The sequence below is a fragment of the Mytilus trossulus genome, chromosome 3, assembly GCF_036588685.1.
Source record: "Mytilus trossulus isolate FHL-02 chromosome 3, PNRI_Mtr1.1.1.hap1, whole genome shotgun sequence".
Taxonomy (NCBI): domain Eukaryota; kingdom Metazoa; phylum Mollusca; class Bivalvia; order Mytilida; family Mytilidae; genus Mytilus; species Mytilus trossulus.
The window spans coordinates 14,328,137-14,340,839 of record NC_086375.1 but is presented as its reverse complement, the minus strand read 5'-3'; the positions used below and the strand labels follow the sequence as shown (position 1 = coordinate 14,340,839).

Below are 12,703 nucleotides of genomic sequence, written 5' to 3'. Positions count from 1 at the left end.
TTTCCCATACTTCCGCTCCAGCGCATGCGTAATGAAAGGAAATTGGCGGAAACACATGACGATTTTGTTTGGACCTAACCTGAAAAACTACCTAATTTATAGTGAAAGCCCAGAAGAACTTTATTTTTCCTTGTGCGCATAATAAACTTTAGTTATTCCTTTATCCACAAATTTAAAGATGTAAATTTACTTTGCCTTTATTGACGATATATTCTTTAGTCAATATCGGCCAAGTTGTGCCAAATTTGAAAACATCCGGGCATTTTCCCCAAAAGCAAAACAAAAGGTGGCGCTTCGAATCATAAATTTATTTCGCGCTGCGAATTTGAAAGTAGAAAATGAAAGTACAAATAAAAACATTTTTGCTAGATAACGACATATGACACGGAAAGAATCGTTTTCATTGAAATAAATGACAAGAGGCTAACAATGATACTATGTGAATTCGCATTACTATAAGACGTGTTTCTGTACTTGTTTATCCCAAATTTATGTATTTAGTTTACATGTTTAATGTTATATTTGTATTCTCATTAGATTTTGTCAAATGTGTTGACGTCTTCTTATTATATATTTAGGTGTGACGTATAGAAAAATTTATCACCTCCTCTTTATTAATTATATTAAATTTTGTACGTTTATTTACGTTTGAAGTTGGATTCATAACAAACTGGACATATATATATATATTACAGTTAATTACTATTAATAAGTATTGCAATATGCATTTTGTTTAAATGAATTATCAGTATTTAGTTCTAAATCAATCCTAATTCTATCTCATTTTTGAATGATAGTTTTTCATATGTGACGTCATGCTGTTTCTAAATTTCATAAATTCAAATGTGGTATAACGTTTCTGCCTTTTCGCCATCGTATGTGACGTCACATTTTTTTAATTACGTTGACGCCTGAACTGATTCGGATGTGTGTCTATTTTGTGATAAACTTGGGTTTAGTTTTCTGTAATTAGTTAATATTTCAGTTTCATTATGTATATCGCTTTCATATTCATTTGTTAAAATTTACTGGTTGCAATAGCATTAAGTGTTCTATATTATAAGGATGTTCTTATCCCGTGCATAAAAACAATGCCGTGTTTGTCAAAACCTTTTCAACTTTTGATCTTCAGTGCTGTACAACTTTGTACCTTTTTCAAGTTCGATCTTTTATATCTAGGCGTTATGTATTCAGGTTTAGTTTTCTGTAATTTTTAATACTTCAGTTTCTTTATGTATATCTCTTTCATATTCATTTGATAAAATTTACTGTTTGCAATTGCATGAATTGTTCTATATAATAAGAATGTTCTTATCCCGGGCATAAAAACAATGCCGTATTTGGCGAAACCTTTTTAACTTTTGATCTTCAGTGCTGTACAACTTTGTACTTTTTTCACTTTCGATCTTTTATATCTGGGCGTCACTGGTGAGTCTTGTGTGGACAAGGCGCGTTTTTGACGTATTGAATTTTAAACCTGATGCTTTTTGTTATCTATTAATCATGTTTTTCTTTGTCTAATATGTTCTCCTATTTATTTGTATTGTAGTCCTGTAATATTATGTTGTCGTTTCAATATTATATTTAACTTTGCCATTAAAGTGCGAGGTTTGGCATGCCATAAAACCAGGTTTAACCCACCACTTTTATTCCCCTTTAAAAGTGTCCTGTACCAAGTCAGGAAGATGGTCATTGTTATATTATTGTTCGTTTCTCTGTGTGTTGCATTTTAACGTTGAGTCGTTTGTGTTTTCTCTTATTTTTGAGATATTGAGATAAGACGTGGCACGGTACTTGTCTATCCCAAATTCATGTATTTGGTTTTCATGTTATATTTGTTATTCTCGTGGTGTTTTGTCTGATGATTGGTCAGTTTCTGTGTGTGTTGCGTTTCGGTGTTGTGTCGTTGTTCTCCTCTTATATTTAATGCGTTTCGCTCAGTTTTGGTTTGTTACCCCGATTTTGTTTTTTGACCATGGATTTATGAGTTTTGAACAGCGGTATACTACTGTTGCCTTTATCTACATTTATTATTGTTATAAAAAAAACACGGAAAAATTCAATTTGTATTTTCCTAATGGGGGCTAATCAAATCTAGGAATTTAATATCTTATATATGTAATGTGTAATTGTCCCAGTATCAATATGCCTTACTATTGAAGAATTTGCACAACCTGATCTGGGAAAATCGCTCAAGAAAACAATCCCAAAAGTGGTATTGATTACTCCCTTGACAGAATTCATACATGATCCTGGGAAATCTTAGTGCAGTGTCAGACATAACGGTTGGACTTCTCAAAGCTATTCACATTCAAAACATTCCCCTTTCTTTCTTTTGAGCAGTCCAACATACATTTTCTCTTGTGAAGTCTAGACTAAAGTAACATATATATTTGAGCATGAACCAATATAAACTTTATAGTGAAATAGTTCACGGTATATCTTCCAACAACCACTTATAAAACCACTTATAAAATAAAATTGATAAGATTAACAGCAGTATATAGAGTGTATTTATCTCATGTTATTACTTTTTTCCTATTTTAGTGATTCAAGGAGCCTAGTCTTTTTGTTATTTTTGGCCATGATGACTGTTGTGTCTAATACAGTTGAATCCTGTACAATGTTATAACTTATATATACACAATTCTGTACATACATTATGTACATCAAAACATTTTTGTTCAACTTGAGTAAGATTTCGACAATATTATATACTTGAAATATGGAAATCTGTTAAAAGGAGATCGATCTTGAAAATGGCCTTTTTCACAAAACCTTTTCCAAACATTAATGTAATTTCAAAATTTAGAAATTTAGAAATGTCGAACTTGTCAGGGACCACTAAACACAGTAAAGATTGAGATTGCCTGATAGATGTATAACTTTTGTTGTTAAAAGACTATTTCCCCTTATTTAATCATTTCCTTTTGTTTATTTAATCATTTATTAATATTTCTTTTCTCACTATACAGGCACTCCTGACAACATTTTTAAGCGAACATCTTTCTATGCCTATCCAAAGTGAAGTGGTTATTGTTGATTGTTCTCTGCCAGAATATTGGTGTTTTGTAATGTCATTAATTTAATCATTTTGTTGGTTTTCTTCTTGAATTGATTCACATTTTTCAGGCTAGGTCACCAATTGCCTTACATAGATGTAGGAAGATGTGGTGTGAGTGTCAATGAGACAACTCTCCATCCAAATAACAATTTAAAAAGTAAACCATTATAGGTTAAAGTACGGCCTTCAACACAGAGCCTTGGCTCACACCGAACAACAAGTTATAAAGGGACCCAAAATTACTAGTGTTAAACCATTCAAACGGGAAAACCAGTACGTTTATACATTATGAGGTTTGTTACATGTTTTTAATTGTTCATGACCTATTGTTTCACGTATCAACATCATTTAGGCTTTGTTGGATAGTAATCTCATTGACAATAGTACCACATCTCCTTAGTTTTAACATTTTAACAGAGCCTAACTAGTGTGTACATCTATATCTAGTGTAACATAATAATTAAGTCCTAGATTTAGGAAATAATGATGAGTATTATTTTTTCTTTTCAGACAATGATAAATATTAATGATGACAGTATAATTTGAAGGAAATAACAGAACTGAAAACAATATGGCAGATGGTATCTTCCATGATTTCTTTGGTGGATTAATTTCTGGTGAGAATATAAAAAAAGAAAATGTGGTATGATTGCCAATGAAACAATTCTCCACAAGAGACCAAAAGACACATAAATTCAACAATTAGAAAAGCCCATTACACATAGTCAGCTATAAAAGGACTCGAAAAGACAATGTAAAACCATTCAAAAGCAATTGAAGAAGTTCTAACTCTAAGTCATATTTTCTATTCTTCATGCTATTAGCAAAACCAGAGAACTACTGCTATATAACTTTCATGTTATTATTTTTATTTCTGAGAACATGCAGTTCATGTGAGTTCAAAATAAAAAGAAGACCTGCCAAACAAACAATTATCAGCTCTTACAAGAAATTTCATAGCTCTTTGTTTTGACAAATACACAATGTTTAAAAATACCATTGCAAGTTTATTATCTCAATAATGCTCAATGTAACCTCGGTTTTCCTTAAGTTCCAGAAATAACTGCAATGTAGGAATTGAAGGTAAGCCTGTCAAATTGTCAAGAGTTGTTTGTGTTTTAAGAATTTTAGGAATGATTTTTGAAAAAAAATTTGCCAAAAACAGTCCTCAGATACTTCTTTTTTTTTTATGTACTTAATATTTTAATATTGGAATGTATTTCTTTGTAGGGTCTGCAGGAGTATTAGTTGGGCATCCATTTGATACAGTTAAGGTACTGAGGTATATTAATTTTTTTCATTTACATGTCCATTTGTCCTTGAGCATAAAATAATGGTCTTGAATAATTTAGCCTTAAACAAGTTTCTTTTACTTGTGCTGTCTCTATAGTACTACTCACACATATTACTTGAGAAATCAAAAATGCATATATGGTCTATTATTTATAAGTACGTCTGTTATTTATATATAAGAAACTTCATTTAGAAACCAAAATTTTGAAAATTTCATAATGTTTTATACTATACTATAGTAAATAGTTATCAAAGGTACCAGGATTATAATTTAGTACGCCAGACGCGCGTTTCGTCTACATAAGAACAGAGACCTTGGATTGACATATTGAACCAAGAATCTATCTAAATTTTACCACAGTTTAGGAAGGGAAACTCAAATTACCATAAAGAAAGCATTTGTTTCCATGAAAATACCAAGCAAAAAAAAAACTCCTAAAAAAGGTTGGTAGATGTCTTATCATTGAATTGTTATGTTTTTACTCATTACATCATTTGTATTATTTATATAATGTTCATGGTAGGTCCGATCATAAACAAGTATTTCATTATTTTAGGTCCAGCTGCAAGTTCAAGCTAAAGGCAATAGTTACAAGAATGTTTGGGATTGTATTGATACTATTAAGAAACAATCATGGGTTTGTATTTCATGTTGACATTATTATGTTCAGTTTGATAGTATGGGCTTTACCTGTCATATAAATATTTGTTCTAGCTTCACCTCCAGAATGAATTTGAAAAGGATTCAAGTTTACAATTTCTACAAATGACCAAAATCAAAGTTGCAGTTAATTCTGAAATTAGTGAAGTTTTTATCATTGTGAAAATTGTGAAATAGATGTCACAAAAAAGAGATTCATATTTTCAATATTGATAGGATAGTTTGTAAGAAAATCCTGAAATTGCATTAATTTATTCTTATGTTTATGTTGGTTGATCAACAATTACAATAATAACTGCACACACAATTTTTTGAATCTTCAGTATTTAGTTATGTACACCTAGGTAAAAGTTTTGAATCAAGTTTTTGGCCACCTGTATTAAAGTATTCAAACACAAAGTTTGATGCATCATGTAAAAATGGGGAATAACCTTATTTGGCAATTTTGTTTTACTCAAAAGATCAAATCGCAGAAAAGATATGTGAGCAATGGCAAAAAAAGAACACAAAAACCCCACATATCTGTTAGCTTCATATTGAAAGTAAATAGGACCCTAATAATAGACCACTTTTGAGTTTGTCCTACACCAGAAAAAAGTCATCAATTTAGGTAGCAACCATTTGATTTTCTGGGGGGAGGGCTATGGATTTTTTTGGAGAAAAAAAAGTTTGTTTCCAGTTTTTGGAGAAAAAAATATTTTGGTTTTGATTCTGAGAAAAAAATGTTTGTTTCACTCTCAGCTGCCACTCTATGTAATGCTAAAATTGAGCGAAAAAAAAAGTTTGTCCAGAAAAAAAAATCCATAGCCCCCCCCGAGAAAATCAAATGGTTGCTGCCTTACCATAGAGGGGATTGCCTGTATCCCTGCACTATTAATGTTCATCAAGCATCATAGTGTTCATCATGGCATAGGATAAACTAGAAATAATGGTTGTTCTGTAGGTACTTAATCACAATTCTCTAGTGACAGCAGTGCTGAAAGTCAACTATTAGAATTCAATTTGCCGAATTATTCATACAATATAGCATTTTAGTTTTCCAACCACTCGCATAACATTGGAATAGGAGTGAGGATGCCCCTCAACAAACGAATGACATTCACTAAAACTAAAGTGTTTGACATAAATGCATTGAACTTGAAAGTTATTAAGTTATTAACTTAAAACAAACCACATAAAAGTCAATTAAATATACAATGAACTTTATTCTCTTTCAGTCAAAGGGCTTTTTCAGAGGTCTGTCCTGGCCTATGTTATCAGCAGGAGTTATAAACTCTGTATTTTTTGGATCATACAACCAGATACTGAAGGTCATGGGTACCAGTGCAGACAAACAACATGACCATCCAGATTATCTAAAAATAGTTATTGCCAGTGGAATGGCAGGGGTTTTCCAGCTAATAATAGCTTGTCCTATTGAGGTCATTAAAGTTGTCTTGCAGTCGCAGATACCACATGGCAACAACAAAGGTAATTTAGTTTTGAGGAGTTTTCACACCATAGTGTAGTAATTCTATTTCAGACAGTCAGCTGTAACTTAACAAAAAATTGAAATGGTCATCAAAAGACTACTGGTCACATCTACATTAGTGTACATACCAAATACTACTTTTATTCTGTTTCGTTTGTAAAGTTAAACCTTGAATTTAAATGTTCACCAAAATACAGATTTTCTTTAAGCTGATATGCTCATTTTGGGCAAAAACCATGTTCTCAAATATCTACTGATATAATTTTTTCCCCAATCCACGAAAATTTGTAACCACAAAAGTAAAATCCACAGCAAAAGAAGGCTTAACTAAAAATTTTGATTTCTACCACTGTGTTTTCCCTGGAATGTTTAGGCATACCGTAATGATAATCCACTATTAACTTAGCCGCCATCCATTAAAAAGTAAAATCACAAAAATACTGAACTCTGAGGAAAATTCAAAATGGAAAGTCCCTAATCGAATGGCAAAATCAAAAGCTCAAACACATCAAACAAATGAATCACAACTGTCATATTCCTGACCTGGTACAGACATTTACTTAAGTAGAAAATGGTGGACTAAACCTGGTTTTAAAGCTAGCTAAACCTCTCACTTGTATGACAGTCCTATCAAATTCCATTATATTGACAACAATGTTTAAATTCACAATTCTCTTCATTAGTCCCAATTCTTTTCTTGTTGTAGCATGTGAATTTGAGTTTTAATTGTATGTGCTTAAAACGAAATCTCTCGAATTTTATTCTAAATACATGTAGCAAACATTTATATGATTATTTTAGGTCTAAAATTCTACAAAGGACCAGTGGAAGGTGTGGTTGACATAGTAAAACACAGAGGATTTTCAGGAATGTTTCGAGGACTGTCATCACAGTTACCGAGAGATGTTATTGCTAGCTCCATATATTTTACAGTGTTTGAATTCACATCTTATGAAGGAAACAAACATTTAAAGACTGTTCCTCATCCAGTTATTAACTTCATGGCAGGAGGGTTGGCTGGTGTTGTGAGCTGGGCGACCATTGTACCTTTTGATGTACTAAAAAGTCGGATGCAAGCAGACGTCAATAAAAAACTGTACAATAATTTAATGGATTGTGTTGCTAAAACTTATCAGGAAGGTGGTATTAAGATATTTTACCGTGGAATAGGTGTGATATGTTTACGTGGATTTCCTGTCAATGCTGTTACCTTGATGGTATATGCTGAATACATGAAATTATTTGATGCTAAATTTTTGCCATAAAGTTTTTTTAATGATCAGAAATCCAAATGTTATAGGAAATCCAAATTTTTATTTAAATATATTGTTCCAGATTATGCTATAACCTTTCAATTCAAATACCAAAGTAGAATTATGTAATGTTCAATGTATGCCAGTAGTGAACTGTTTACTACCCTGTAATATTTTAAAATGAAAGAAGGGAATTTATTACAGAAATAAATTTCTGAATTCTAATATTCTTCGAAAGTTCAATTATTGAAAAACAAGAGACAAGCTAAAATTTAGCAACTTATTCCAAACTGTTTTTTGTTGTTCATTATGTCTTATACAAAGATGCCTAAGCCATTTTCATAAATGTCTATAAGTCTCTTCCAGCTTTTTCAAAAGTTTGATCGGGTAATTATTCATGGATTTTACCAAGATATTTTAAGAAATAGAAACGACTCAGTTGTCATGGTTGTACAGAATAATATTTTGATATTTACTTATATTTTTATAAAGGTTTCTGTTATTTTCGCATTTTTGTGTGGCCTGCTTACAGTTTGCCTCAGCTCAACCAATTTGAGTAAAAGTGACCTTTTTTTTTGGGTTTTTTTTTGTATTCAGAGCTTATTTGTCATGTATTTTGACTCTATATTCAGAGCTTATTTGTCATGTATTTTGACTCTATATTCAGAGCTTATTTGTCATGTATTTTGACTCTATATTCAGAGCTTATTTGTCATGTATTTTGACTCTATATTCATAGCAAATTTTATTATTTTGTAAACAATAGAACTGTTTTGTATATGAACCATGAATTTGTATACTTAAATTTAAAATAATTTGTATTCTTTTTTTAAAGGTTACAATTGCCTGTTTTACACAAGGTTAGTTTTTGACTTTTTGAGATAAAAAAATGATTGAATTTTTATCAGAATCGGTTTCAGATTTTTCTGCTTCAATAGGACTTATTATGAATGATGTTTCAATTAAAGTAATGTTTCCTTTGACTTACTTTGAGATTTTTCACTTGATGTCAATGTAATGAACAGCAATATGGATTATTTAAATTCAGGTTAGCTTTTAACTTCCTTTTTTTCACTGATTATTTGGAAATCCAAACTCTTCATTTGAGTTCAAGACACCTGAAGGGGAGTGCATTTTCTAAATAAATTTAAAAACACCAAAATATTCTGTTTGTAAAACAGTATTTAAGTGACATTTGTTGCGGCATAAGGTAATAGTTATCTGCCCCTTCTTCATTAACACTCACCTATATAAATTAGATCCAACATTTTTCAGCTCACCATATAAAATTATTGTGTCACACATTTATATAGAGTATTTTCAGAAGTTAGTTATTTTTTATGACTTTATATAAATATAATGGTAAAATTGTTTTGTTGATTCAATCATATAAATTGTTATTTTGTTATTTGTTAAACTGTTTAGAGTTTAATATGGTTAATGATCAATTTTGTATTGATTTATATTTACTGATTAAAGTATTTTCTTTTAGTATGTTTATGTTATGCTCCCTAAGACAAATGGACAGTTTTATTTAATATAAAATTGAGAATTGGAAATGTGTCAAACCTAAACAAAGAGCAGATAACAGCCAAAGGCCACAATGGGTCTTAAGCACAGCAAGAAATTCCAACACCCGGAGGTGGACTTAAGCTGGCCTCTAAACAAAATTGTGTGTTAGTTCAGTGAAAATGTATTGTTTAAACTCTGAAATTGCAGCAACTCAAAACAAGATCATCTTATGAGTCAACATACAGTATTCAACATTAGACAACTATTTTAACCTTAAAGGTTAAAGGTGGGAGATAAGAACCAAGACAAGTTGTGAACAAATTGAACAGGAACTCCATTGAAACAAAGCCACTATGAATATAACAGATATAAAGAACCTGTAAATGGTATTTTTAAGCCAATCATTCATTTATACTGAAAAGCAAAAATAATCATTGATAAAAGATAAAGCAACGAGAGTGCACACACTGAAATGTCCCGCCTTCTTTACTAATCATTGATATTATGTTGATACTCCTAAATATGAAGCTTTATTACAACTGTCACATAAACTTAACATTAACCAAGAAAACTAAACATTGATCAATGAACCATGAAAATGAGGTCAAGGTCAGATGAACCAAGCCAGGCAGACATGTACAGCTAACAATGCTTTCATACAACAAATATAGTTGACCTATTGCTTATAGTTAAAGAAAAATAGACCAAAACACAAAAACTTAACATTGACCAAGGAACCGTGAAAACTAGGTCAAGGTTAAATAAAACCTGCACGACTGACACATAGATCATAAAATATTTGTGAAGTGAAATCTGTCTGATGGGCATAAGGACCTTGCAAGGTACGCACATACCAAATATAGTTATCCTATTACTTATAGTAAGAGAGAATTCAACATTACAAAAATCTAAACTTTTTTTCAAGTGGTCACTGAACCATGATAATGAGGTCAAGGACAATGGACATGTGACTGATGGAAACTTTGTAACATGAGGCATCTATATACAAAATATGAAGCATCCAGGTCTTCCACCTAAAATAAATAGCTTTTAAAAAGTGAGCTTACACTGCTGCGTCACCGCCACTGTAGCTGCCACCGGACCACTATCCCTATGTTGAGCTTTCTGCAACAAAAGTTGCAGGCTTGACAAAAATTACAGGTGAGTGATCTATGCTCTTGAGAGTCTTGTTTATATTCACGCTCCTGCATCAAAACATTTTGTGGTCAGATGTTGTATGAGCATGAGTTTATGATACACTTGGTCTATAAAGATGTTCTACTCATGTTTACTAGACTTTTGTATATCAGTATAAAAATATGGAGAACTGGTATGATTGCCAATGAGTCAAGAATTAACCAGAGTTCCAAATGAATTTGATGTATACAATTATAGGTATAAACCATATTGCCTTCAACAATGAAAAAAACACTTACTGTATAGTCCGGTTAAAGGAGTAGGTCCAGTAAGACACCTTTTTGGCCCCAAAATATAGCAGTTATACAAAATTGTAAAAATGTAAACTTTTAGTTATTTGTTGGACAGAAGAATACTTCTGCTACATAAATATGGGATGTTTTTGACAATACAATGCACATATGTCAGGTACTAGCACCATTAAGTCATGCTAAATTACTGAAATCTTCACAATTCTAGCATTTTAGTTAAATTTTAGACATTTTCCATGTAAAACGAAAGTTGTATTTGATGATAATACATAACATATATAAAGGTTGAGGATAAACACAGATGCAACCACTTTCATTTTTTACACAAACCATCCGTTAAGTGACATTTTTCGGCACATTTTGTAGATTTTTCAAATTTGAGCTTGAATCGGATCGTTTTTTTAATGCCTAATCCCTTGAAACCTTTCACATATCCTAATTGAATAAAATGAAATAGACACTCAAGTGTTTAAAAAGTGGTCAACATCTTTCGTCAGATGAACCTGAAATTTGAGGCCAAAATCAGTCCTGTAATAACAATTTACTCAAAACAAATATGACAAGACATGAACCAAAGACAACCACGTACAGGCATAAAAAGATTGAAACAGGATTAAACTGGTCTGCTTGTTTTTATGTGAACCTGAAATATTACACTTGTTTCTGGGTGGCAGATTCATTAAAAGTGATCTTTTACAAAAATCTTCTCTGAAACTACTGGGTCAAATTTAACCAAGCTTGGCCTCAATCATCATTGGGGTACTTAGTTTTAAAAAAGTGTCCAATGATCCAGCCAACCAACCAAGATGGCCACCATGGCTAAAAATAGAACATAGGGGTAAAATTTTGATTATGGCTTATATCTCTGAAACCAAAGCATTTAGAGCAAATCTGTTCTGACAGGTAAAATTGTTGATTAGATCCAGATCTATCTGCTCTGAAACTTTCAGATGAATCAAAAACCCATTATTAGATTGCTGCCAATGAATTGATAATTTTAAGGAAATTTTGCAGTTTTTGTTTATTATCTTGAATATTATTATAGATAAAGATAAACTGTAAACTGTCAGCAAGAATAATATTCAGCAAAATAAGATGTACAAATAAGTCAACATGACCAAAATGGTCAGTTTTTAAGGAGTTATTGCCCTTTATAGTCAATTTTTAACAATATTTTGTATCTTTTACAAAAATCTTCTCCTTTGAAACTTCTAAGACAAATTCAACCAAACTTGGCCACAATCAGCATTTGAAAATTGTGTCAGATGACCCCGCCCGTAAACCAAGATGGCCAACGTGGCTAAAATAGTACATATGGTAAAAAGCAGTTTTGGGCTCATATCTCTACAACCAAGGAATTTAGAGCAAATCTTACAGGATAAAACTGTTAAAAAGGTAAATATCTATCTGTCCTGAAATTTTCAGACCATTAAGGCAACCTTTTGTTGGGTTGCTGCCCCTAAATTGGTAATTTTTAGAACATTTTGCAGCTTTTGGTTATTATCTTAAGTAAAGTAAGATCTACAAATACATCACCATCACCAAAACACAATTTTGCCATGAATCCATCTGTGTCCTTTGTTTAATTAGCAGATAGACCAAGGTTGAGTGATACAGGCTCTTAAGAGACTCTAGTTTTATTTATGAAAATTGTTTCAAAATTCAAAAGTCAAAATGTTTTGTAAAAGGACAGAACTCTGGTAGAACAAACAAGCCTTACCTATACAAACCTTTCATATGTGTTGTATAGGTGCTTGTGAGGAATTTAATGGTGTAATACCATAAACTATTAATGTGTTTAGAGAGATCCTGCACTATACATCTAGTTTGTTCTACTCGCTTTGTATAGGCAGTGATAGAAGTTGTTTCCCTTTACAAAAATCTTAAATTAAAATTGAAAATATACTTTTGTGACAAACTGTCTATACTAACATTCTAAATGACTAATCTGGCATGTATTTTGTCATGAAAACCATGATATGAGATTTTGATACCCTAACA

The 12,703-nt window shown here is 31.6% G+C and overlaps 1 protein-coding gene across 1 annotated transcript; it reads left to right on the top strand.

The window, feature by feature from the left end:
* Positions 1–31: 31 nt before the first annotated feature.
* On the top strand, positions 32–9,215 carry LOC134710216 (solute carrier family 25 member 45-like). The gene is made up of 6 exons (XM_063570461.1): positions 32–132; positions 3,575–3,681; positions 4,295–4,338; positions 4,915–4,995; positions 6,236–6,488; positions 7,291–9,215. The coding sequence occupies exons 2-6, from the start codon at positions 3,636–3,638 to the stop codon at positions 7,752–7,754; spliced, it is 888 nt and encodes a 295-aa protein (XP_063426531.1). The 5' UTR covers positions 32–132; positions 3,575–3,635; the 3' UTR covers positions 7,755–9,215.
* Positions 9,216–12,703: the final 3,488 nt, after the last annotated feature.

What these genes read in the sequence shown, in the direction of transcription:
- LOC134710216 (XM_063570461.1), top strand. Translation starts at nt 3,636, where the DNA reads ATGGCAGATGGTATCTTCCATGATTTCTTTGGTGGATTAATTTCTG. An exon ending in CTTTGGTGGATTAATTTCTG is followed by an intron (nt 3,682 to 4,294) that starts GTGAGAATATAA and finishes ATTTCTTTGTAG; the next exon opens with GGTCTGCAGGAGTATTAGTT. An exon ending in ACCACATGGCAACAACAAAG is followed by an intron (nt 6,489 to 7,290) that starts GTAATTTAGTTT and finishes TGATTATTTTAG; the next exon opens with GTCTAAAATTCTACAAAGGA.